The sequence below is a fragment of the Euwallacea similis genome, chromosome 3, assembly GCF_039881205.1.
Source record: "Euwallacea similis isolate ESF13 chromosome 3, ESF131.1, whole genome shotgun sequence".
In the NCBI taxonomy this organism is placed as follows: Eukaryota; Metazoa; Arthropoda; class Insecta; order Coleoptera; family Curculionidae; genus Euwallacea; species Euwallacea similis.
In genome coordinates this window covers 4,827,780-4,854,124 of record NC_089611.1, presented here as the reverse complement: position 1 = coordinate 4,854,124, position 26,345 = coordinate 4,827,780, and the positions used below count along the sequence as shown (strand labels likewise).

The 26,345-nt window shown below is 37.0% G+C and overlaps 1 protein-coding gene across 2 annotated transcripts in view; it reads left to right on the top strand.

Annotated features, from left to right (window-relative positions):
- LOC136419874 (nephrin-like) overlaps window positions 1-26,345 on the top strand; it is a 177,457-nt gene that overhangs the window by 115,674 nt on the left and 35,438 nt on the right. For both annotated transcript variants that reach the window (XM_066406455.1, XM_066406456.1), the window contains exon 4: window positions 23,585-23,698. In XM_066406455.1, coding sequence (XP_066262552.1) covers window positions 23,585-23,698 — 114 coding nt within the window. The remainder of the gene's footprint in view (window positions 1-23,584; window positions 23,699-26,345) is intronic.

Sequence of the window (26,345 nt, the reverse complement as noted above, 5' to 3'; positions counted from 1 at the left end):
ATTTCAATTACTATCCATTTGTGTGGAAAGTGTTTGGAGTCGAAATAGATCAATTCACTATGAATGGGGTCGGGCTCATATTACAGCTGCTTGTTCACGAAAACTACAAGTTTATTGTGGTTTAAAGCACGATGAAATCTACGTGGCCTTGATAGCTTAAAAAGTGAAACTATTCAAATCATCAAATCAATCTGCCAAATCGCATGAGCAGAATAGTCCTCATATAGAAGTTCCGGGTAATCGAAGTCAAAAACAGAAACTTGGGCAAAATCGCACTCATATAGCAACTCGTGACTCACAAAAAGTTTAACACTAAAGCATTTTAAAGCCTATACGAAAACTGTAAAATCTTAATCATCAATCTGGCAATAAACCATTCAGAGTAAAGACGTTGTCATACAGTAGTTTCTGATGTGCAAAAACTTTAAATTTAGCATATTAAGTCTTGCGTGACCTTAATGATTTCCTGAAATCTTTATGTCTTAGACCCAGCATAGAAAAACTTGAAGAAAAGGGTTTTCTGATAAGCCCCTAGCGGACCGTAAAACTGTGAAAAGGGTAAAATTAAAGGGTTCCAGGCATTTCAGTAATATTCACTGTCAAAGACAAATGACTTCAATATATCTGTGTGAACTTCACTGAACTTATTCGAAAGTCAACCATGGGAATTGTTCGTCTTGCGAGAATATTAATCTTCACCTTTACTACACGTTACATTATTCCGGAATTTAGACCCGTAGTTCTCAGTTTTCTTACGATAGCCCCATAATTCTCTTCGGAACGTTAGCTTTGGATTGGTTAAGATGCACTGGAGAGTTTGGCATTATTTAACTGGTAAACCGAAGAGCACTTTGGATATTGGCTCTATTTATGGAAACCATTCCTTCCGGAAATTTAAATAATTTGCATTTACTTTTCATTTCCTTAACGCGTCTTATTGTTGCACTGCATAGTTTCCATGCTCTTAGCAGTTCCAACTTCGTGCATATACTTTTTGCTGGAACTGTTGCTCTTTCTTTAAACTTCCTGAAAGTTATGAGCGAGCTGGAAATTCTAGCTGAAATAAGCTCATTTGCATATCAGACACGCAGGCTTTCCGAGACCTTAATACTATAAAAAGTTGTGTCGTTTAAGAAAAAATAACAAGAGTTTCGACTACAAGAATTGCGGATCGAAATGAAGGTCCTTGGAAAGTGTTGGCTTAAAATACTGCACCATCCATTTAAAGTCTTCGCGTGCGGTGGGCGTTGTTTAACAGAGACGTGAATGATGCAAAGCCATCGTATCTGCTCTAGCTAAATTACGTTGGTTTTTGGCAAGAAAAGGGGTCGTCATTCAACATTTTGTGCACTTTCCCGGTCGTTTGCTGAAGGAATGAGTAGATTGAGCCCCTATTTAGTCAAAATGACCCTTTTTTCATAATATTATGAAATTCTTTCATTTTGTGGAAGTTTTTGATTAGCCAGTTTTCTGAAACTTCATGACTCCACTAGTATTTCTTAGAGCGGAACTAATAGTGGAAATTCTTAGACCGGGATTTTGAGCAGAAACGTCGTTTTTTCAACATCTAAATTTTATGAATGTGTTCATAAGCAAATATGAATGAGAACTTAAGTAAACTTAATCCTTGAATCAACTCAATCCTCAAGATCAATGCGGGAAATACACGTGACTAAAATTGAGCCTTCTCCCAGTTTAGGGCGTAAATAACTGCTTCAACTGAATCAGTGGCTTGAGGATAGTATCCCTATTACTGTGGTGAAGGCGGTTTTCTCCTTAATTGAGGCCGTTAGTTACCTGCTATTCATTGGGAATTTAAAGCGTCTTTGTATCGGAAATTGCTTGATATGCGAATAATTTATTTCAAAGCTTAGAAAAGTTCTGCTACTGATCCAGGTATGAGGCTCTTTCAGAAAAGTAATCGGTCTATCTATTTGACTTGAAGAGGGATAGGTCCGAGGGTATGCAGATGCTTACATCTTAATCTCGATAGATGCAGAATTCTGCTCTTTTTTCTTTCAAGATTGCTTTATTCTCTGCTTTTTTGTTACCATGCAGGCCTTAAAGAGCTTCATAGAACTCATTGCATCTTCATCTTAGGAGTAATCGATTTTCATCATTATTTATTTTGTGGTAACACTGGTCTGGCAAGACCTCGAAATTGAGCGGCTGGAACAAAACAAGTTTAATGGATCATCCTTTGTTAATTATAACAATTTCGAAATTACGACTTTTCGTCTGAAAGGTGCGTGACTTTATAACCTCTTGAGCTCTATAGATGCAAGAACGTTTTGAATATCACTTCTTTCAGGAGGAATTCACATTATTTCGTTGTACCTTTTAAAACCCGATTTGTTTTTACCTGATTATTTTTTTCCATCACTGAAAATCGAGATTAACAATACTATAAAAATTTTATATCTTCTGTCACTTTATTGAAAAGTTGAGTCAATAAAGCAACAATAAAACGCCTCCGTTAAAATCAGCGCAACACAATTTACGACCTTAATTAGCTATACTATAATAACTTCAGTTATTAAAGTTAGTAATAACTGGCAAAATAGGGGTTTACACAATTTGAGTAAAAACCATTCTTTGGCAGTGAAAGCTCGAGGTAATCACGTAATTTGTAATTAAACTCGAAACTTTCACGCTGATAGTTTAATAAACATATTAATCATTTTACTCGTAGATGAAAAACACTGCAAACAAGATTGAAACAAAACTTGAATTAAAGAGAAAAAACCACACTCTTATTATAGATCTCTCTTTTGTCATTTCCTCTCGCCTAATACATATTTATAGAAGTCGGTTGGCTTGAAATCTCGACTGATTAAAATTCCTGCCGTATGTATATTTGGAGGATAATTTAAATATCTCCAGGGAAATGAGGTTTCAATATCGTTTAGAGGCGGATTGTTTTTCGAAGGGCGATGGAAGTGGATCGAAATTGAAAAAAAGCAGTATCGAAGCTAAAGTGAGCGCACATTCTGTTGCTCTAGCCTCTATATTATGTTTCCCAATTTGGTAAACTGATCCTAAATTCGCATGCCGAAAATGAAAGGCATCGAAAACTCTTTCACGGTTATTTCTCATAATGGTAAGTTTGCGTGTCTGCCTGATATTATTAACGTTAGGGTGATATCAGCGTCGAGGGCATTGTCGACACAAATTTACCATTAAAATTTAATCGACCTGTCAAAGTCGCATTTAAATATGTACATTTCTACCCCAGGGGATGCTAAAAACACTGGAAACATTACGGCAAAGCAACGAATGCGTGGACGCCTATGCAAAGCATGCACTATAGACCTGTTGAGATATTTCACATCACAGCAACAGTGAACATGTGGGCAATGTAGATTTTGTGGTCCAGGAACGCAGAAACTCATTTTAATTTGCCTGCACTTCTCTGCCACAAGATCATAGGCGGATCCTTCCAATAGTTGGTGGTGTATTTACTCTAGATAAATATCCATTTTGTAGCAAATTTTCTCAGAGAATAAATAAAAGTATTTCAATATTCTCCATGCAGCCATCTTCGAATCATATATACACAATCAAAACAATAGCGTAAGTTGCATAAGAGCTCAAATACAGGCAACAACAAAAGCAGCTGAAATATCGTTCAAACTGTATAGAGCAAGTTATTTTCCTTTTGTTATTGCATTCTTCTGTTCACAGGATTTCGCAGTTAGTACTATGCTCTTTTGTGGCAAGACTGTGTATAAAGATAGTAAAGGGGAGATAATTGGATATGTGAATTGAAAGGGAAAATTCTTATAAAGCAGGGTATTTATCTTGATCTGTGATTAGAAATTTCAGTTTATTGGACGTATGGTTTCAAGATGCTTTAGGCCATTTCTCTATCAATTTTCCAGTCACACGCCGTTATGCCAGCAAAACTATTGTCTTCAACAATTTCCATTCAAATCTTTTGCAAGGAACTAAGCTCTAGGCAATACGTTTTATGTGAGGATATGTAGTCTAATAAATGAGTTCTGCCTGGAGCATGGAAATTATGGATAAATGAAAGAACATCACCTGAAATCTTCCTTTTAGTTGTATTGGTAGCTGATTCATACAGAAAATGAAATAATCGAGATTGCGATTTCGTGTCCTTTAAGTAAACCGCTTAGTAAACATGTTAAGTCCTTTTGCTGATATGCTACTTTTGTTCATAATTTCCAAGAAAATATACGAACTATGGTAATATTTCTAAGTTACTATGATGAACATAGTTGTGCATTTATTGCTAAATGGAGGCCGGACTGAACCCTTCGCTTTGCAAATTTTCAAACCTGAGTGAACCCTCGAGCAGACATATTGACTTTTGCCCCGCTATTCATGCCTATAACATTCACGCAGAGGTGAGGATTGAGCCAATATTTTCAGTATTTGAAGGGCTCTTATAGATAATCTTCGTGACTAAATATGCCGTTCGAGAACCGTTCGTCTTGGGGATACAAATTTTGAAACTTGGTTGAGCTCTCGAGTAGACCTACTGAAGTAGAGTTTTTCAAGTTTATTTTCCGCATTTTTAGTCCGTTTCAAGTCTTGAGAGAGTGAAATTGAGTTTATTGTCAATGCTCTTAGCTCACATAGGTATGATAATTAAATTTTATGAACCTCTATAAACTGCTCTGTTTGCAGTTAGAAATTGAGACGTTAGATTTATTGAGTAAGATTTTATCATCAAACAATTCCATCAAGATAAAGTTTCCATGCTTTTACCGTAAACGTTTAACTCTGGCATTTAACAATACTCCCTCGCAAGTCGTGCCATTCTTGTATATTAATTGCCAGATAATGGAAAGTCACGCAAAAGGAGGGCTTAGCGATTTCCAAGTAAAAGAGCTTGGGCGTGAGGGGCTTTAACTTTGCAGATTGCACAGTTTGATTGGTCTGCGATGCCAAGTGGTTTCCACTTTAATGTTATTCCAATAAACGCACATAATTTTCTTTCTCACCCATAAAGCGTTTGCCCCATTATGAAACGATTCCTTAGGTTTTTAATTGAATTAAACACCTGAATGAATAATTCTCCACGGCATCGGCGAAGGAAGATGATGCGATTACTCGCAGATCGATTTCACTTCAAAGCAATATTTAACGCCCTAATAACTAATTCGGGATCATTGATCGGTAAACCCGAATTAATCGAGAGTTTCTCGTTAAACTAAACAGTTTGACCGTCAGAGAGGAATTTGAAATAACGGAATTGTTTTCATTTCTAGATCGATTTCTCAATTCAGGAGAAAGGAACTTCACTTTATCACTTTATTTGTCTTCTGGAAAAGTAGAGAAAGAAAACATCTACTAGAGTAATGACGGCATGTGTTTTGCAAAAAAAAAACAGATTATCTTAGTTGGTGAGTGACTTGTTAAATTTTCAAAAACACCACATCATCTGGTCCAATTAACTCTCACGTTAAAATTACTGAGATTTGTCAAGGCGTCGACAAACACTAATGGAAACTAAAGGCCCCGTCGCCAATTTGCAGACACAACAGCCGAATTTGCATATTTGCGAAGGCGTCCTGAAGACCTTTTGCTCGGCTACGCATCGATGTTGAGCAAGGATACAAAGTTTCTTATTAATTAAAGTTTCATCTTGATTAAGTTCTTGAACGGCTTCAAGGATTCTCCATTAGAGTTAATTTATAGACGCTACGGGCGCAGCTTCAAAGTAGCTTTCTTGTTAATATTATTTTGAGCACCTTACATAAATTTATACATGGTGGGTAAATGTGGAGGAGACAGGAGTTTCACGGAAGCTAGAATAAAGTCAAGAATAATTCAATTTGAGCGCCAAAATTGCGTACACTGGATTAACCAAGCCAGAGAGAAATGAGCAATAAAAAAAACGAATTGCTTATATTAGGGAGAAGGGAGTATGTAGAGATAGGAAATCAAGCTGAGGTAAAATATTAAAAAGTTCCCGATCCTCAACAACTATAATCAGCTTCAGAGATAGGATTTATGGTAAAGGTTAATGGTGTTGCAATGCTGCCATATTTTAAAATTTCCAAAAAAACTGATATTGCACGGTTTTTCCTCAAATTCGTTAATATTTATTAGTCCAGGTCGTCAAAAATTTGAACCCTTAATCTCTCTGCTACTTTATCTCGACAAACGGAGCAATTATCGGTATTTTTACCTTTCGCCTCGATACATATTATATTTTATTCACGAGTAATTAACATCATTTTTAACCTGATTTGCTATTGCTAAAATTAAAAATTTACATCAGTTTACCAACCAACATTGATTCTAAATTGTTCCGAAATATTTAAACGAAGGCAACTAATTTAAGCTTGAAATAACGTGTTTAATTGTCAGTGAATTAATAATTTCATTTCAAAAATTCATTTCAAACGCGTGAAATAAAATTTGTATTGCTCACGAACTTTGTCCGTTAAATTGGTAATTATCATGACCAGCATTCGATTAAGATTATTGTATTAAATTTCGTATGACTGTATTAGTAATGACATAATCATGTACCTCGGTACAAGCCCAAAAGCACTTTACATGTCAATTACCCTGCTAAGCAGAAATGTGAATTTCCCAGTCGAATTTGCATTAATCCGAATAGCGCAGTCAAATAAGCATAAGATCGAGTAAACAGCAGCTCTAAGTCTGGTTATCTGATTCCTACCTTGTCCTACATGTCCATGAATAAACATGTGGAATAAGCGAATTTCTGAATAAGCAGTTATTCATGTGACCCTGAGGGATGCGACATCAATGCCAGAACATTGCCTTTCCAACAACCAAAAGACGAACCTGAAATCCGAATTCCCCAACATACCTTGATCTTCATAAAAAGATATGATTAATCCGAATGCGCATAAATTATTCCGTAGACGCGCAATTTTCCAGGAAACTTTAATATAATGCGACTTCTTCTTTGGCTCGATTTCACTTTGACGAAAAGTTTCGAAATTTTTCTATTGTGAGCCCTCAGACGTGAAGAGATAAGAATTTGAAGCGGATATGAGATTATCTGTGTAAATAATGGCGGAATTCGGCAGTTGCGACAAACAAGACGGCACACTGAAGCAGTTTTATTTTACAGCTCAGATGAAGAGTTTTAGTTTGTAAAAGTTACGTTGGTGCTAAATAAAAATGCCGCTGAAAAGCTGCTGTCGCTGTTGCAGCTGATGCGAAGGAAGTAGCTTTAAAATTTTGAATGTTATGAAAGAACGTTTATTAAGCTGAAACAGCTCCATTTCTTCGCACATTATATAGTCATCAATTCGCTGCGATGATCCTCACGTATGGTACTTTGGGTTCTCGCGCCACAATCAATACATGCAAGGTACACACTGAAAGAGATTTCCAATATGAATTTGAAGATAAATACGTAGAAATTACGATTTTCTTGATTATTTTACTGTGCATTACTACTGCATTCAATCGGTACATATACGAGCATTTGTATAAGTTGAAATATTCTAACGCGTCTGTTCCCACATAGGATATTTTAAAAATGTTACCTCTTCCCCGGAAATTATCGACCCCTCGAGACCCTCCTGAGGAAAACACATTCCTGCTCCATAAAGGTAATTTATATCCAAATTCCAGAAATATTTTTATCTCCAGAAGAGAAACGCCACTCTGATAGAACTTCACAATAGAGTCAGGTTCCTCTCAAACACATAACCAAAGCTTGGATACCTTAACAGGTGTGATATTAGTTCTTAGAGGAGACACGCACCTCTGACTGCTCCAAGCAAGGATTCCTCATATTTAGAGGACCAAAATCTTCCGCTATTGGAAATGACAAATAACGCAGAAAATTAGTCAAAATTAAGCAAAAATAAATATTTTATATCATGCATGGCAGCTGTGAAAAAGCAATCAATATGTCGATGTGTAACTATTTATATATTGCACGAAATCACGGAATATGCAGATGCGTAATTGAATGAGAGCGAAATGAGTTCGAATGGTTAAGAGCGCAAAATAGGTAATATTCAGCGCATTTATACTTGCTTGAACTCATCCTCCCATCTACGGGAACCATCTGGGTGGGATCTGTACCATTCCACACACTTCGGCATCCCCTACATCCAGGTTCTATTGTACTGGGAAATCGCTTCCAAACGCAGACCCATAAATGGAGCAACACTCCTCTTCTTCACATTCGTTAAGGCTTGGTTTCGCGTACAGAACACCCTGAAGTCGTTAATTATGTTACTTGCCCTTCCCTGTAATTTCTGCATGTCTGGAATTCTAATTCATCATAAGCATACATCATTATTTTAGTTTTTTTTTAGTCATTTAAGTAATTGACGTACATTGTTAAAAGTACGTCTCCAACTGTTTTCGAGATGTTTTTAATTAAGTTTTTAGAACTAGGGAAAGTAAGAAAACTATGCTAAAAATCCACATCGGAATTTTCATAATTGAAATGGCAACGTGTGGCAGAGAGGCAACAGAGACTCAGTATCACACACGTGCTAAAGCTGAATCAAAAAGTTCGATGATAATCCTACCTTCTCATTTACGGTTGTTCAATGGTGTAATCGCATAAACAAACAGATATGGATACAACATACATTTGTGTATCACAGTGGCCAATCAAATAATGCATATATTGTTGAAAACATTATCTATAATTAAATGTTAATATTGATTTCCGGCCCATCTATTATGGCCTGCGTATAATCCAAATGAGTATTCCGTTTTACACTGTGTAGCATTTATTTTGAATTTATATTTAATTACTCTAATAAAACAAAGGATACTCCACTAATCGGATTTGCTTCTGTAAATTTTATTACCGAATTATTTGGGTGTGCAGTTGTTCGGAATTCGCCCATTATTTCCTGTGATTAATATGCCGAGGTAATTCATGAACAGGAACCCTCCACAATTGGACAACAGAAAACGCCGGTGATCAAAATAAAAGTACGAGCTGAGCATGATGCCGATTCGAAATCAGGACGAGGGGGTGAAATTTAATACGTAACGTGTATCCATTAGTAGGTTGTTTATTGTTTACGGACAACACAGGCTCGAATGCCCTCCCCAAGGGCGGATGCCAACTGCAGATATAATAATTACTGAGGGGTCAGACCAAGAAACCGGAATTGATTTATTTTCTACGTAGATCCGGCAGGACTGAAACCCCGCCGCAGGCAAAACCGCAACGTAAGTTTCGGGGCCACCATTTTGGAGTTAGCAACTCGACGGTTTTTCCTGTTTTGCTGTTTTTGCCTTTCTCTTTTACCATCCCTGCCGGCACCCCCTCGCGTAACAACTCTGGAAGGGAATTCGGGTTGAATATTGGAAATGATCTGACCGTTTATCCGGCCTCTTAGATTAGACTTTTTGCAGGAACGACGAGGAGTTTTTGGAGAACCTGACAGGAGGGGTTAATTTTCTGATAGCGGTTGCCCTCAATCCCTTAAACAACAACGAATAGGTCTTCATAATAAATTCCCAACAGCTGGAACAAACCTGAAATTAATTCGTTGATTCCCTATTAATTACTTCTGGTAACCAACAAAAGAACAAACATTTTCTCGAAAGGAACTAATTAAAGGAAGCCCAGGTTGCAAGGCACAATACAATGCGGCAATTTTCTCGCTTTCCGCAGACAATATGAACCCGTTATTTTATACCTGATTTAAATTGAATGCCTTTGCTGCGCAGAGAAAATGCGCTTTTTGTTGAATTGATTATTAGGGACGCGAATTTCGAAGACAAATGCAGTCAACCTGCCTGTCTCGTTGAGGGATCAAATGAAACGTTGAGCCACACGAAAAAGCTGCATTTCCTGGAAAAATTCGTTGTTTTCCGCAGAAAATAACATTTAGCGCAACGTGCAGAACACCTCTGAGAGGTGTGTGAGAGCTTGCTCGAGTCAAGCTCCCGCAGGTGATCTGGGTGCGTCCCTACAATCGGGAACTAGAAGGGCTCAAAGTGGTCTTGCCCACCCTGTTCCTGTCCATCCATTCTCCAGTTATTTATGATTGCGGTCCGAGAGTTTATTTTAATCGCAAATGAATGAAGCACATTAATTTCACTGCCCCAATAGAAGTCCTATCTATTGGATTTTTACAAATCCCGCGTTTCCCCAGGCTTTCAAATATGCATCAAAATGCCTACGGACATATCACGTTTTTATAAATTCGCTAAGCCTCGTGCAATCGATTTATTAATTTTATTATTACAGCTAATGATTAACATCGGATTTCTCCTATCACTATTTAGGTTGCGAAACGCCGATTCAAAAATCATTTTACCATCCGTTAAATGTGTAGATTCTGGTTGCGTTATATGAAACTCTTGAACAATCAAATGACACTTCACGAAATTAATGAAATTGTGAAAAATTACTATTTTGAAGTCATATCGGGTCGTAAAATTTCAGGTACTGTTAAAGCATTAAAAAGCTTGGCATATTGAATTTGCCTATCGATATTAACGAGATAGCTCTATGATGTACGGCTTTAGATTTAATCGAAACACGCAAATTTTTAGTTAAACGCGTAAAACTTCCATTTGGATAAATTCGGTTTTTGGCTAAAATCGACGGAAAGAGTGGCACAGTTTCGCAAACACTGTGAAGTCGGCGAACCGTTAAATTCAATTTGTTTCAGGTAATTGAAGCAATAAAAATTTATTTCCGTTCTTTGTATATGTTTTAGCATTTTATTTCGAGAAATTATGAAGCATAAACTAGAGCAAACTGAGTTACTTCAGGTGAGTTCAGGTTAGTGTGCAACCTTCCAGTGTTATTGTTTGCTTTTTCTAGAAAGTTTGTGCTGCTTTCCATGCGAGAAATTGAATATATCAATACACAATCCGGTTCCGTAAAAGTTATAAGGGAACATGGAGCCCATTCGGAAGACCCATTGGACCAAATTATTTATTCGCCCGTTCATATCTGACCAGGCTATGTCGGAAATATCACTTAAAATTACGTAAATTTAACCAAATTGTGATTCTGGTCACAGAAGAATGTTTAACAGGGCTTCAAATATACAAAACTTTGAAATCGAGCTTTCAAGAGTGGATTAGTCTGCTACGGTTACGGATCGTGCGTCAAGGCTTGTTTTCCACGCGAACTTCACAAACCTAAAAAGAGGAAAATGGCAATATCCGGCATTCGTATGGAAATTGCCGAGGAGGATATGTTGAGAGCTTTATTTAAAGAATGAAAAGATATGTATGTCTAATCTCGTGCCATTTCAGCATTACGAATATTACAAAAAAGAACACACTAAAAGGAGAATTTTCTTGCAAAAAAAAACATCAAACTGTCTTGTTTGCAAGTTCCAAAAATAAATCAAGAGCGACCTGGCAGATGATAAACAGTGTTTCACTGTTCATGTTCGCGAGTTCACAATTGAAAAAAGTTCAGCGATCCACTGGAATATTTTAGAAATATAAATGATGCCGGGAGTAAGCAAAATATTTACAATTTACATGAGGCGGTTCAGGCATTTAATGATGTCTTTTAGATCCCATTGAGAACTTGCGAACTAACCATCAGCCGCTTAAAAGTTTCAACTGTTGCGCAATACATAGAAATAAAATGTTTTGCTCCTTTATGCAGTGGAAATAATTTTGGAAATTTCTAAGGAAAACTCCGCTGGAAAAATAGACAGGTATATTAATTACTTGTGCTCATTAACGTACGTGTCGCAAGAAAAAAAATCAAAATCAATACTAGTTGAATGGTCTCTTCCAAATAATTTGTGGAAAGCACATGATCTAAATGGATTAATCCCTTTTCCCATATATTTTAAGTTTACTTTTTTATTTGGATCTGCCCCCATGTTTCCTGTCCGGTGTTGAGAAGAGTGTTCGCAGCAAAATACCTAAATGATTATGTTACCAATAGCATGTTTCGCTAGTTATAATATGTCGTTTATCAATTACTCTTTCTCTATTTATGCTGCCACTGTTTCTTATTTTTGTGTGACTAATTTAATAGCCAACAAACTGAACATAACGTCTGAAAGTTGCACAAAAAACGGCAATTTCACAGAAACTATTCCAAGACAGTTAAGTAAAAATACCATTCTGACAAGTCCCATCTCATACATCTTAGTAACAAGTGCTTATAAAAGTAATTGCCGTCGTGCCATCGCGGAACAAATTTAATCCTCGAAAATGTTCCAGGTTATCTAATTACGCAACTTTACCTCCATTTTCCAGCCGGGAAAGATGGTTTAATGTCCTTTTAAAAATCGTCTTTTTCTCGGTGAAAGCCGAATAAAACTTTTGAATTTGTCATATAAATTTCCCTTGCATGCGGCTTGGATTCGAGCACTCATTTGTCGCAAATTTCCACTAAAAGGATAGGAAGTTTAATTGCAAGCGAGGTAAATTTTTTCAACTACAGACAAAGACACCTCAAACTTTTCACAGAAATCTGCGATTTTCCCATTACTTCTCCTCCAGTTTGGCCCCATTGCAACAGCGAACTGCATTAAATATTCTACAGACAATGCATTAATTATATTGAACTTTCGAGTAAGAAACTTGTTTAATGTAAGTTTTAGTAAACGTCTGGAGTATATATAAGGCAGCTGGGATTTGTGGGAAGAAACTTGCTTAATCTATTCACGAAACAATTGTCTTGGGGAACTTTTAATCGGGACTAAACCGGAAATTGGGAGAACACTATGTGCTAAAGCTACTTAAAAGAAAAACCTGATACTTAGAGCTTTGACCGGATTTACAAAGTCTCCGACAGGTTATAAAATTTCAAGGATTGATGCATTATTTAGCCTTAGCAGGTATTTTATGGCCGTGGCATGAACAGGATCATAAAAATGTCTCCGGGGGTTAAGAACTCCATTGATGCCAAAACTGGAAAAGAAAGTACTCGTTCCAATGCACTGTTCCTGGAAAAACGTAATAGAGGCTCGTTTACCCATTGTTAAAACTTAAATGTGCAGGATCGAACGAAAGCACGCACTGCTCCAGTGATAAATAGATAATATCCTTTATTAGCAAATACAGAGTCCTCGTTATAAAGACCTATCACGAAGAGCGAACATTTTCTTTCGTGTCGAATTACGACTGCGGCAATAATTGCCACTCGCTTATGTAGAAGGTTCTCAAAGGGCAAACGAATTGCGTGAGAACCTTGGGCGGTTTAGTTCTGACTCGATTCTACTCTAACATGTCGTTAATATAAAAGAATTTTCCCAGAGGGGTTCATGTTTGATTGGCAATCGCATCGTGAGACATGCGATAGTTTAATAAGAGGGAGAATTGTTTGTAGAGCCATTTGATCCATAATTGCCTAAATTGGGTGTTAAAGAGTTTAATAAAGTGTTAGAGATGTGGCTAAATGATTGAGCAATAGAAGCAAAGAAGATAGATGTATGGGGTGTCCCAGAAATATTTGTATGCCTTATAAACATGTTGCTTTGTTTCCTCCCACAGGATGTTTAATTATTTTTTAATTATGTAAATTGGGAGTAAATCTCACAATTTTTGCTTTACCAGCGTGAAATTGTTCCCAGGGGAGTTTTTGGTTACGACAAATTCATTTTCATGCAAGACTGCGCTCCTGCTCAATACCCTATACATGTACGGGAGTTCTTGAATATAAATTTTCCACATCGATTCATTTGGTCTGGGTAGTGAACATCTGTGGCCACCGCGAAGTCCCGACATTAACCCATTAGATTTATTTTTTTGGAATTTTTTTGAAGTAACGGTGTACACGTTCGTACCTAACAGCAAAGAAGAGATATAGGGTAATATTCAAGAAGGTGTCAATACAATCAGAAACAATAAATTTTGAATTAAGGCTTGGGAAATGTATTGGTGTGGACAGTCGACAATTCAAACATTTACTTTAATTCATTTTTTTGTCATTTCCAAGATGCATTTTCCTACTTGAGACTATTTTTCAAGTTAATTGTATTTTAAAATCATAATAACTAGTTCTGATTTAATTAAAAATACTTTTTAAACCTTCTTAAACTGACATAGTAAAGCTATAGCGAATAAAAAAATTCCTGGAGCTGGGTTGATTTATTTATTTTTAAGCAAGGACAGTGAATGTTTTATGGTAGATATTTATAATGAGGGACAGGAGTTTAAGATAACTGATTACATCGAGTTGGATTGCAAACTCGACAAGAAGATTTTTTTATAGGGACTTCGAATTTCACGAAAACTCGTCGAGGATGTGAAGTGATTAGGATAAATCCAAAATATGGAGAAGTTACTATTTACCTACATATGATTTCCCTTTTTTTATTCTTTCATCTTTTCGTACAGTTGTGAATGCCCAAATTTGTTGTTGCAAAGTTTATTGGAGAAATGGAATGGCAATTAAATGGCCCAGGGTTGAGCAACATAGGTAAGGTGGGTCTAGACCTCAAAGGCCGGTTCTCAGGCGAATCAAAGCTCTATGTGAGTTTACGAAGCAAAGTGGAAAAATTCCTTCTTTGAAAAAATTTTCTTTACAATATCTACTTGTGTATGTAACAAAAGTTGCGGTTTTAAGTGCAAGATTTCATAGTGCACGTTCTAATTTGAGCTTCTTTTTCTCCATCTGCACACCCCCCAGAAACGCAGTGTCTCCACCTTACAGATTTTCCTACACCGCAGGATACACTGCACTCCGACCATTTTCCCTGAAAACGTGATCAGAATTATAAAATTTAATTAAATTAAAAATATCTTCTGTTCTGGTTGGGTAGATATTAGAACGCAAGTGAGGAAACATGGGTAAAAAGTACTGTCCAAATGAATTCTTTTCTTATGTATTTGGTATCGGTGTATTGGTGTAAAAAACCTTCAAAAGGCTCTATTGATATTTTATCAGAATGAAAAGTACTGATTCCACGTAAATATGCAGTACATACAGTATATGTATTTCACGACACTAGCGATATGAAGGAGTGTACGCTTCTGCGCATCTCTATTTATAGTATACTGGACACAAAGTAAACATAGTGGAGATCAGCTGTTGTGCTGCATGAGCTCTGCAATGTTGCCGGTTTGCTTTTATACAGGCAGGTAGCTTGATTGTTATTTAAAGTTTACCATCAAAATTATTAGGTCGTGTAGTATGAAATGAGTGGAATTGAATTGAAACTTTAGTAATTTTTTTTTCATATGAAATGTTTTTATTGTCAATCGAAATATGCACCACCATTATCAATACATTTCTGCCATTTCACGGGAAGTTAATTGATTCCCCTGCTGTAAATGCCTGCAGGCCGGGAGTCGATAAACTCTTGGAAGACAGCTTTGACAGCCTCGTCGGAGTTGAATGTTTTCCCTACCAAGAAGTTATCCAAATTTTAAAAGAAGTGGTAATCAGTGGGTGCTAAGTCGGGTGAATACGGTGGATGACGAAGAGTTTCCAATTCCAACTCCTGTAGCTTGGCCAAGGTGACTTGTGCGGTGTGTGGCCGAGCGTTGTCGTGCAACAATAGCGGTGCGCTTCGATTGACTAATCTTGGCTGCTTAACCGTCAGTTGCCTCATCATTTCGGTTATTTATCGGCAGTAGACATCAGCCGTAATCGATTCACCAGGTTTCATGAAGCTGTGATGGATGACACCTGCGTTGGACCACCAAACGGACACCATAAGCTTCTTTTGATGAAGATTTTTTTTCGCACAATGTTTTGGTGGTTCATCTTGATCCAACCACTGCGATGAACGTCTGGTATTGTCATATAGGATCCATTTCTCATCACAAGTAACAATCCGATTCAAAAATGGATCGTTATTATACCGGCACAACAAAGAAACACAAGCTTCGAGACGTCGTTCTTTCTGTATGTCGCTCAACTCATGCGGTACCCACTTGTCCAGCTTTTTCACCTTACCAATTTCAGCCAAATGAGTCAGTATTGTTTTTTTGGTTACACTGAATATTAACGATAATTCGCTTGCACTTTGACGTGGATTCGCTTCCACCACGGCTTCCAGATAATCGTTATCCACTTGAGTTTCAGGTCGTCCACGTGGTTCATTTGTTCAGGTTAGTTCAGGTCAAAATTGCCAGAACGAAATTTCATGAACCAACGAGATACTGTTTGCTGTGAAGTGACTTCAGTACCAAACACATCATTAATATTGCGAGCCGTCTGAGCTGTTGTGGTTCCACGGTGGAACTCATATTTCATTAACACACGAATTTCGCTATTTTGCATGGCTGCACAAAAATTTTTATAAAAATAAAAGTTTTCAATAATTTTTAACACTTTACACTCCGATCGAAAGAGGAAAAATGTGCCTTTTCCACATAAAAAAGTCAAGTCCAAATATAGATTTAGAGTGAAGTTATTCGCAGTTGAATGTGGCATTTCGAGAATCTACTCATTTCATACTACACGACCTAATATTTCAAATACATTTCAGAGTTGTATTTGTTTCCTTATTTAATTTTTAAAAGAAAAATTATTTTAAATAATTTTGATAGCAAACTTTAATTAACAATCAAGCTACTTGCTTGTTTAAAAGCAAGCTGGGAACATTGCAGAGCTCATGCAGCACAACAGCTGATCTCCACTATGTTTACGTCGTTTTATGTACACTATAAATGGAGATGCGCAGAAGCGTACACTCCTTCATATCGCTAGTGTCGTGAAATATATTATATAATGGTCGTAAGCAAAACGAAAATCTCAGCTTAGGCAACGTTTTTAGCTTGGCCAAGCGGTCTTCGATACGACGCATAAGCTATACAATTATTTGTTTGCAGTCGTTATTCGGGAAAAATGTCCTTATAATCCCATGCGGAGAAACGATACACAAAACTGCATTTATTATAGAAGTCTTCGGCGTTGTGAGTATGGAAACATAATGCCTCGTTTTAAAGGGAATTTAATGGCTTATTTGCTTATATCCAAGGTGCTCTATTTAAACAAACACACTATGCATGTTTAATGTTTAACCGAAAAGGCATTCATTTTCGGCCACCCTTTACAGGGCAAATCCACTTTTCTGTATGGGGCACGGCTTGGATTAGTTTTAATGCAGAAAAAGGAATTTAGAACTAAAAGGATGCAGTGTAAGATATGTTAGAACTGCAAAATTTTTACATATTTACCCAGTGATCCCACTGCTTTATGTTCTTCTTTCCTCGGACCACTGGACTCAGCATATCATCGGCGTCACCAATGTAACGAATATCATCCAAGCTGGCATACCTCGCAACTTCATTCGCAGCCGACAACTTTAATCCCAACTGGTTCTCTCCCATAGCTTCTACTCCCGATCCTTCCACTGCCCTTTCCAATTTCTTATTTCCTTCAACATTTTCACCACATATCAACGAATTTACAAGGAGAAAACACCCTATGAAGACCATTAAAGGCATTGTTGACTTTGAAGCATCGATATTGTCAAAATTGCTTAACCTTAGTTGTTTTGCATCCATAGCTAAATATTATTTAAAGTTCTGGCCCTTTATTTAAACTACAACTCCTATCCAATGCCCTATCGGGCTCTAAATCAATTCAAATCCTCTATAAAGATGATTTATGGGCCAAAGGTTAGAAGCCCAAATGCAAATTCTAAATTTACAGTCTTAGATATACATGACTTAGATCGGTCGTTAACCTCAACGCATAAATTCTGCCTCTAGTGGAAGCTCTAGAAGAATGTTATCTTATTATCAAGGGGGAAATATTGCATGGAAAATACGGACCTTTTGTAGCCATTCAGTGATATTTTACTCTTACAGCGTGCAATAATTCTTGGCTTAAAATAGTTTTAGTAGCGGCAATATGCGAAAGTTGACCCGCTCCCAAAGAAGTCTTCAATTTTTAGAAGTCTAATTTGAAAACTTCTCTTACCCAAATTAAATTAGCTCAAATTCTCGTTCTTTAGCTGTTTCAATTTACTCTATGTTTACGAAAACTTGTAGGATTTAATAAGCTCTCGCTTTTAATATGAGAAAAGCTCCTTCTATTAAACTTCCTCCACCTGAAGCTGTGTTTAAACCGGAGCGCTGCTGGTTGTGTAATTCTCGAATGAACCTATGAATGCTTCTTTGTGTATTGCCTGTTGTTGTCACTAATTAGATCGCTAGGAAATATTGATTGTTTAATTTTGGCCTATTTGCATACAATGGAAAAGCACAAAACACGGACATCCCGAAAATGTTTACAGGTTCCTTAAGTGCATAAAGCAAACGACCAGAAAACGTTTCTCGTCACGTTTCCATCGGTGGTAAATTTTATTACCGAACATGAGTTTGCAACCGTTGCTGAAACTACAGAGCAGACACTTTACGATATTCCTTTACACCTAAAAGAGTTCCATATAGGTTTCAAACCTCCGATATCAACACTTTAAAAATATCGACTTCGGCATTTTTATTAACTTCCAACACTTTAGTTTCATTTACCTTTTCCTCGCTCTTTCGCAATTTTCTGGCACGAAAACATGGAGCGATAAAAGTAAAACTTCGACTTACTCTTTAGTAAAAGGGGGTTATTGAATTAAAAATTTAGACTATGAAATTTCGTTACGGGTGTGTTGGAAACGAGGCGAAATTCTGTTAAAAGTGTTAAGTAAAAGAAGGCAGGGATTTGAAAAAGTAATATAGGGGATCTGCATCATGGAAAGAGCTTCGAAATACTGATTTGTTCTCCGCCTTTGTTTCTTCTTGCTACGTCCCCTCCTTCATCTTAGGCTTCTTCTAGCAATATCATTCTTCTGGTCAGAATCTCTATTGTTTTCCCATCATCCTTAAAATCTTCTAATTCAATGGCTTTGCACGTTGCATCTCATTTCTTCCACACTTAATATGTGACTTCAGCAGATCTAAAACTTATAAGGGAAAAATACTTCACCAGGCCAGAGCTAGGAAAAAGATTCCAATAAATAATTTGGTAAAGAATTTGGTTTGACTGGATCAGCTTGCCTTCTTACGTGTTTTGCCATAAATAACTTTCATGGCGTTGCTCTGAATTTTTGTCTGAATCGAGGAAACTGAACGTTCAGCGGACAAATAGTGAAGCCGATATTTATAGTGAATGTCCAGGGTTCTTTGTTCTGAGGAACTTGATCTTTACTTAGATTTACCTAACAGATTACATCTCTCTTACAGGTTATTCCACTTCCAAATGAGCATATTTCAGAAAGCTTACAAGAAAGTGACAACAATATATCAGCAAACATCGAAAATATCACATCTCTCGAGTCGCATATTTTATTTAGACGAGGAATGGCGTCAAACAAATTTTTAGGGAATTGCAAACTCATGTATAGAATATTTCAGGCTTAAATTAGATTTGTCTGCTTGAAAGGGATTGAATCCTCCTAACGGGCTCTTGACGCAAATCGGGAGTGTCAGACCACCACATAAGACCATATTTAAGAGACATTTCTCTTCGTATTAGTACCAAATTTTGATCTGTCGTGGGAAAAGTAAATGAAGAAATTAACTATGAGAAAAGACGGAAAACACTAGTGCTGATAATTTGACAAGTTCGCTCACAAGTTATGATAACCATCAGGCACGATATAACATGGAACAAATTGAGTTTCGTGTTTGAGTTCAGTCACGAATTGTCTATGTTTAAAAATACGTTTATGGAACTATCAATTTACCTCTCTGGGAATATGCGCTTTTAAATACAGTAATTATTTGCTAATAAAATTTATCATATGTAGGAGTAATGTCTCATTCTAATGGGGGGTAACTATTACGGATCTTATCAAATTCAAAACATATACGAAGCCATTCGGGTCTCCAAAGTTAGCACGATTGCGCGCATTTGTAGAATGAGTGCTTGAGAGTTAAATGGGCTGCTATTTTGACCGCAAAGCCCCGTAATTTAACTCTGGGAGATAAGATGGGTTTGCATCATTCATGCGGTTACCGAACAACGTGCATACCAGTCGTAAAATCTTTAAATATATGGCGTCGTTTCCATTTTGCACAATACTTTGGAGTGCCGGCTTTCTAAGGTTTTACGTTGGTTATATGCGGTGCGAATTTTTGAGAAAGTTGTTTCTCGGTGCCAAATGTCCTCTCCGAAATCAGTTTGCTTGTCCGGTCTGCACTATTTTGTACTTGGAACGTAACAATAAAAGGAAATCTGATTTTGGCAAAGGGCTTTTAGGAGTAAATTTGTTCCGTTTCGTTTGGCTTTTCGGCTGCCAGAGCTTAATGCGTTTCCCTCTGCAGCTGAGTATTGCCACAAATAGAATGATTAGAAAAACACAAGTGCACTCTGGTCTGACACAACGGCGCAAACAAAGAGTACTAATTTTACACAGATCAGGGGCACGAGTTTTCAAATAGTTGTCAGGACTGTAGCACCAAAGGTGCTTGTTCCATTCTAGTTTGTTCGAATAACAATATGGTGCATTTAAGGTATTTTCTTACACACTCAGGAAAATAGTAAAAGAGGAGATTGGGGCTCTAGACGGATATTGCGGACTTCAAACTCAGTCCCGCAGTGGTTTTGGGAGCCGAATATTCTGGAAGCGCAGTGTCTCTAATTCTTCTGCAATGTTAAATACGAATAGAGTTGGCCTCATTAAAAATACACATTTTCGTTCAATACTAGACAAAACGATTGCTGATCGTCTCTTCGCAGACAAAAGCGGGCCAAAAAACTATCGTACTGGTAAATTCCAATTACAGAGCGTCATGTAATTAAGTTCAGCGTCTCCCTTGTATAACCTTATCAATCGACACGTTTAGACAATGCCTTGTCTGACAAAGGAAATTCGATAAATGAAGGGGAATGCTTCAAATGAGAAGTTGTTGCATGTGGTCGATATGGCGGTTAGGTGTAATTCGAGCTTCCGCTTGAACGATTCAGCCAATAGTTCGTCTAATAGTAGCGTTGTCATATCAACGAATTTTCCAACAATGCAAGCCAAAATTGTTTCATTGAATGTATATATGCATGTTGACGTGATCGCGTTATAATTGGGGTAGTTTTCACCCCACGTCGTTCTCTGTTAATGCTCCCTGTTATTTCTCCTTGACGAGCGACACGCAAGGCACGATTTCCTCTTGTTCGTCACTCGTTATAGCTCTTTGGTTTAGCAAGTTCAGCACTTTAAGCTAAAAAATCGCTTACTTACTTATTTACACTCGTGTAAAGCTTAAAAGACCAGAAGCAAACATACATCAATCTTCCCTCTATTCTGTGGAATAAACTACATCGCAAAGCAGCCACGTGAGATACAAAATTCGTGCATCCTGCCACCACAAAGGGTATAAAGAATCCTGTCGAAACCTCGCAATTCACACTTGCACAATAAATCATCCACAGCCACCTTCATAGATCCCGCATGTTTAGGTTTTAGCACATATCTGCGGTCCAAAGTAAGAAAAAGAACCAACGTTTTAAAGAAAATATAATAAACTGCCTTCGCATCCGGAAAAATGTTTTTCCGAGTCGTTAGCGACGAATTTATGTGATTTGGAAATCAGGTGAACGCTTTTAAATCAGATGTATATTCGGTGAAAAATGCCTCCTTAATGTGTTCCCTATAAATCAATTTTGTTGCCACCGAAAGCTTATCGATAGCCGTGAAATTTATGGAATTAATGAGGCAAGGGCTATTTGATAGGTCCGTTATTTATGCAATTATTATACCATATAAGAATAAGCATTATTAAATAGATTGAATTTAGTTGATTAAAAACTAATGCGAATACGTTATTAACTCAACAAAATTTTCAAACAAATACACTTTCGAGGACAAACGTTGCTCTTGCTCCTGCATTCTGCAGTCTGTAGTCTTGCGGACATGGCTTTTTCTCTCCCTGAATCAAGCAGCATTGATCGAACTCTGTCATCTCCTCTCAGCTAGTTCATTTTGTTGTGAGCTATAAGAGACACTTTGTTCCCGTCCAATGCCATGATCCTTGAGAATTTTTTTGAAACAACCGTTTGCACTATTCTCCCACATTCCATATTGTCCACGTCTCTTGGGCAATCTAACCCTGCATCAGATGTGAAAAAATAACGGATTAATTTTTTTGTATTTGTTTTGTGTATTAACTGTAAACTTTTTATTATTACTAAAGTTCATACTAAATGACAAAAAAGTTACGATCCTTTAGAAAAAGCCAGTGGCTTCTACTGGCCCTACATTGGGTAGCAAAAATGTATATCGATTCAGACCTGTCTTCCGTGGAGACTAGCAAATATAAGATTTTGTTCAACGAGTCATGACAAAAGGAGTCATTTTAAGAAGGTTTAAGGTAAGTTAGATTAAATCGTTGCACATTAACGTCGGAAATTTGTGATAGAGTTTTTCACAGGCTATTTAGAGACACCCTGAAGGGGGCATCATCTGAACCACCATGGTGACGTTGTCCTCATGGACTGATTAAACTAAGAAAATTTGCGCCTATTATTTCGTAAAGCTCCTTTTTTGTTGTCGTCTCTAGAAACTTAAACAAATTATGTTCAACTCAGGCTCCGGATCTTAAAGTTTCCACGAGAAAGAGATTCTCATACAACCTTCTTCCGAGTCATAAATTTTACGAACCTGGTATACTTTTTCGTCTTTTAATACACAAAACAGTAAAAAGAAATTAATCTGCAGCTTATTTAACGTTCTAAAACACTTAAATATTTTTAAGCCCTAACTGAAACGGTCGGTTTAGAAGCCATATTTCTGCATCGCGAAGCATTTTAGTTTCAGAAAACACTTTCGGGAAATTGTGTCTCGTTTCAGCCAAGTATGAAAGTTCGCGCATTTTCTCAGTTTAAAGTTTTAGGCGAAAACAGGTCGTTCTTCAGCTTGAGCAAGTATTAATAAAGTTAAATGGTCCGTGAAAAATAAATTCGCCTCCCTAATTGGCTAATCGTCTGAGTGATTTTAAAATAATTTCGGTACTAAAGCGCCCAATTTAACGTCGAAGACGTTCGGAAAATATTAATTGGAAGAGATTCGTAACAAGTTTAAATATCAACAATGCAGTGTTCGTTTAATGCCTTGACCTTCGAAAAGGAAGTTTTACTATGTAAATATCTTCACTGTAGGTCACCTTTCTGCTTTATCACCATAAATATTCTTAAACACCTTGTTATTATTTTTGACCTCGCCAGCTATGATCATTTAAGCTCTCCAGGTCAACAAACCCCAAAATTAAATAACCACCGTAACAAATTAACCCAGCAAAACACCCCCATTGAAAACAAAACGTTCCGCGCACCATACGAAATTAAAAACCTGTTCCATGCATAGAAAATCATCCCTTCATCTGGCTAAATAGCCCGAAAACACGTCGTTTCACGTTGTGGGGAACAATAACAATGGCCTCATACTCGAAAAAATATGCATAATATTTTGCGGAGCCCTCCTTTTAAATACAGCTCTGCCTTCCGGGCCCTAAAAACCCTTTTTGCCACGTGAATTATAAAACAGGGCTGGCTTAGGTCGTAAACCTCATGCCGTTGCTCGGGGTCGTTTCTTATAAGTGTAGTTTTACAGGCAATAGAACGTTATTAAAACCATACAAGACTACGTGACTTCATGATAAATGGGGGATTATTTCCTGAGATATTACAATTGTGCGCCCATAAAAGGGCTTATTGAATTCGCTGATTTACGTCCTTGAACATTTTTTGTAATGCTGCGCCTTTATGTTTCAGTTCCTCCGGCTAAGGTGGTGATTTCGAACGAAGAAACTGGAGCTCCGCTCTCGTCTGTTGCGGGACCCTTCCCTGAAGGAGCGTCCTTCACCCTTAGATGCGACGTGTACGGAGGTAAGATTGACACTCTAAATTAATGATCAGAAATACAAATTCTGAAATAAATGGTTGCCTCGAGAGGGCTCCTAATGGAAATTCGTTATTGACACCTCCATAATTGCAAGGCGTACGTTCTTGTGTTAAGCTCCAATCGATGTCTGCTGTTCTGTGTTTTACTTGATGGATTAGGTGTTTTTTTCAAGTTCTGAAATCAAAGATCATGTTTGAGGTGAAATCTCACTCAGGTCAAAGCATGACGAGAAAGGAGACATGAAAACGGAACGTATTGGACTTAGTTCCATTACAATTGAAATACCTTTAGAACCACCATGGTATCTTTTCTCCCCTCGTTTAATTACATTTAAAAAAAGTTTAAGAAGTTTAATGCATTTCATGTATATAGTTTGTTTATTACTGCAGTTTCAGAAAAATTATGTCATCTTGTGCTTGAAATGAGATATGAGAATTAAAGTTTCTACAATAAAAGGATTCTCATGACCGTTCCTCCCAAGCCATATATTTTGCGGTCTTGGTACCCTATTTCTTTTTGGAAAATTGCCCAAAATCAACGAAATAAATTATCATTCAAAACCAAAACGATCATTTTTCCGAATGATTTTCAAACATCTAATATTATTTGATCTCAAAGCATCCATAATGATTAACCAATCATTTCGCTACAGACCAAACTCTCCTTAGTTTTTTCATGGGTCTGTACATCAATTCTGCGGATAAGGCACTGAAATATTTTATTTATAATTCCAAAGTAAATAAAAGAGACAATTGAAATTTAGAGATATACGAAGGAATCAAATCAATCCAAGAGAACTCCACGTTGCCTAACGTTAATACAGAAATATAAATGACAGACGTTGAAATCTGCCTCTAGTTAATTTGAAATAGGCAATTTAAAAATCAATAACTTCAGCTTCAAGTCATATAAGAGTTAATTAAGAAAACGTAATTCTCAAGAAAAATACGGAAAGTCAGGAGAATTTCTGAAACCCTCCGTCTTACTGTATGACACAATACCGGAGATAATTGGAAAACCACCGGGCACAAAGGAAAACGATTAAGACATTTAATTAACCGGACGTTTGGTAAGGAATTGTCTGTATTTATTAGAAGACTACTTGAAAGAACTAGATAGGGCAAACTGCTTATTTTGTTTAGACCCACCATTTGTTTATGTCAATCAAAATGATGCTTTGCAGAATTGGATTACCTTTGTTGTGGATTTTTAAAACGAGAAATTCCATTTTATCCACATGCCCTTTACCTCGAATTATTATTATTGATAGAGATAATTTCAAACGTCAGACCCAACTAAAAGCTCGATTGCTCCAGCAGTTTTCCAATTATCTAAGATATTGTTCTAATAAAGCAAAGAGCTCCTGCCAAGATATTAAATCTTACATCTGCCAAGGTATTTCGGACCGAAAGTTTTTATTCCTTCACTTGAAAAATTCCCAGCAATAATTTAGTGTTATATCTTTTGGCAAAGAATGAAACAGCATTGGATTGTTGGAACAGCTAATCATTTTGAAAATTCTATTATCAATTTAGCCCATATTAAGGAGTTTTTGAATTGATCACAAAATTTGTGCTCTTGGTACTTACACACCTCTTACACATCTTTGAGATTTACCTTTTGAGCTAGTTAAACAGTCTTTTACTATTAGCTTTTGGTTAGACCTATTTGAATGAAACCTCCTGTGTTCCGTGGAGATATTAAGTCCGGAAATAAATTGGATAAAATTGCTGACCTACTTCCAGAGTGGCTTAAAGATCCACTCTGTATCGACGAGGCGTCGTTTCCTCGCTCGAAATTTTTAATACAACGCTTCCACGACTAATGAACCGGGAAAATGAGTTTTTCTCTCCAGAAACAAATTACTTGTTTACTGGAAACTTCGATGCAAAATACCAGAGACAACAAAAATCCACCCAAACGCAAACTCTAAGTTTTCCCGGATTTAAAAACTCGCCTTGTAGGTATCGATCGTTTGTCTATAGAATTCCAAAAAAAGAAACAAATCCTGAGAAATCGCTTCCTCCAGTAGGTAATCCCAACAACAATTCGTTCATATAGAGAAAATATGTGGTATATTGATGTGATAACAATGGTATTTGGTGTTTACAAATAACCTATAACTGTTTGCCGACTTGGGATAAAATTCACTTGGGCATTCGATTCCGGAATTCAATTTTATTTTCTTTTGTGCCACCGGGTCCGGCAGCTTAGAGATTGCCGATCCCGGTTCTATTACGAAGCCGGGATAAAAGAACGTAAATTGTGGACACGTACGAGTCAATGCAATTTGTTGCAAATGGCATACACCCAGTTGCCTTGAAAGACCTTGTATCCTTAACTTCATTTATTTATAATATGTGAGAAGATCCAGGTCAAGAGTAATTGTTAATGATGTTATTTGCTTTTAAGTTCTGTACTACTATAGTCGAACAGCCTCAACTAAAAGAGCTGCTGGAGAAAAGGAAACGGAGAAATAGGGTGACGACGATTTTTGCTATTTTTGCACGATCATAAGAGTACACTGTATACACGTTGACAACAAATTTTCAGGTATGGTCAGTCCTTCATGTAACTGCTTTGAAAACCATGTGCCCCATAAATTCCAACAACCATTTGCCATATCTTGAA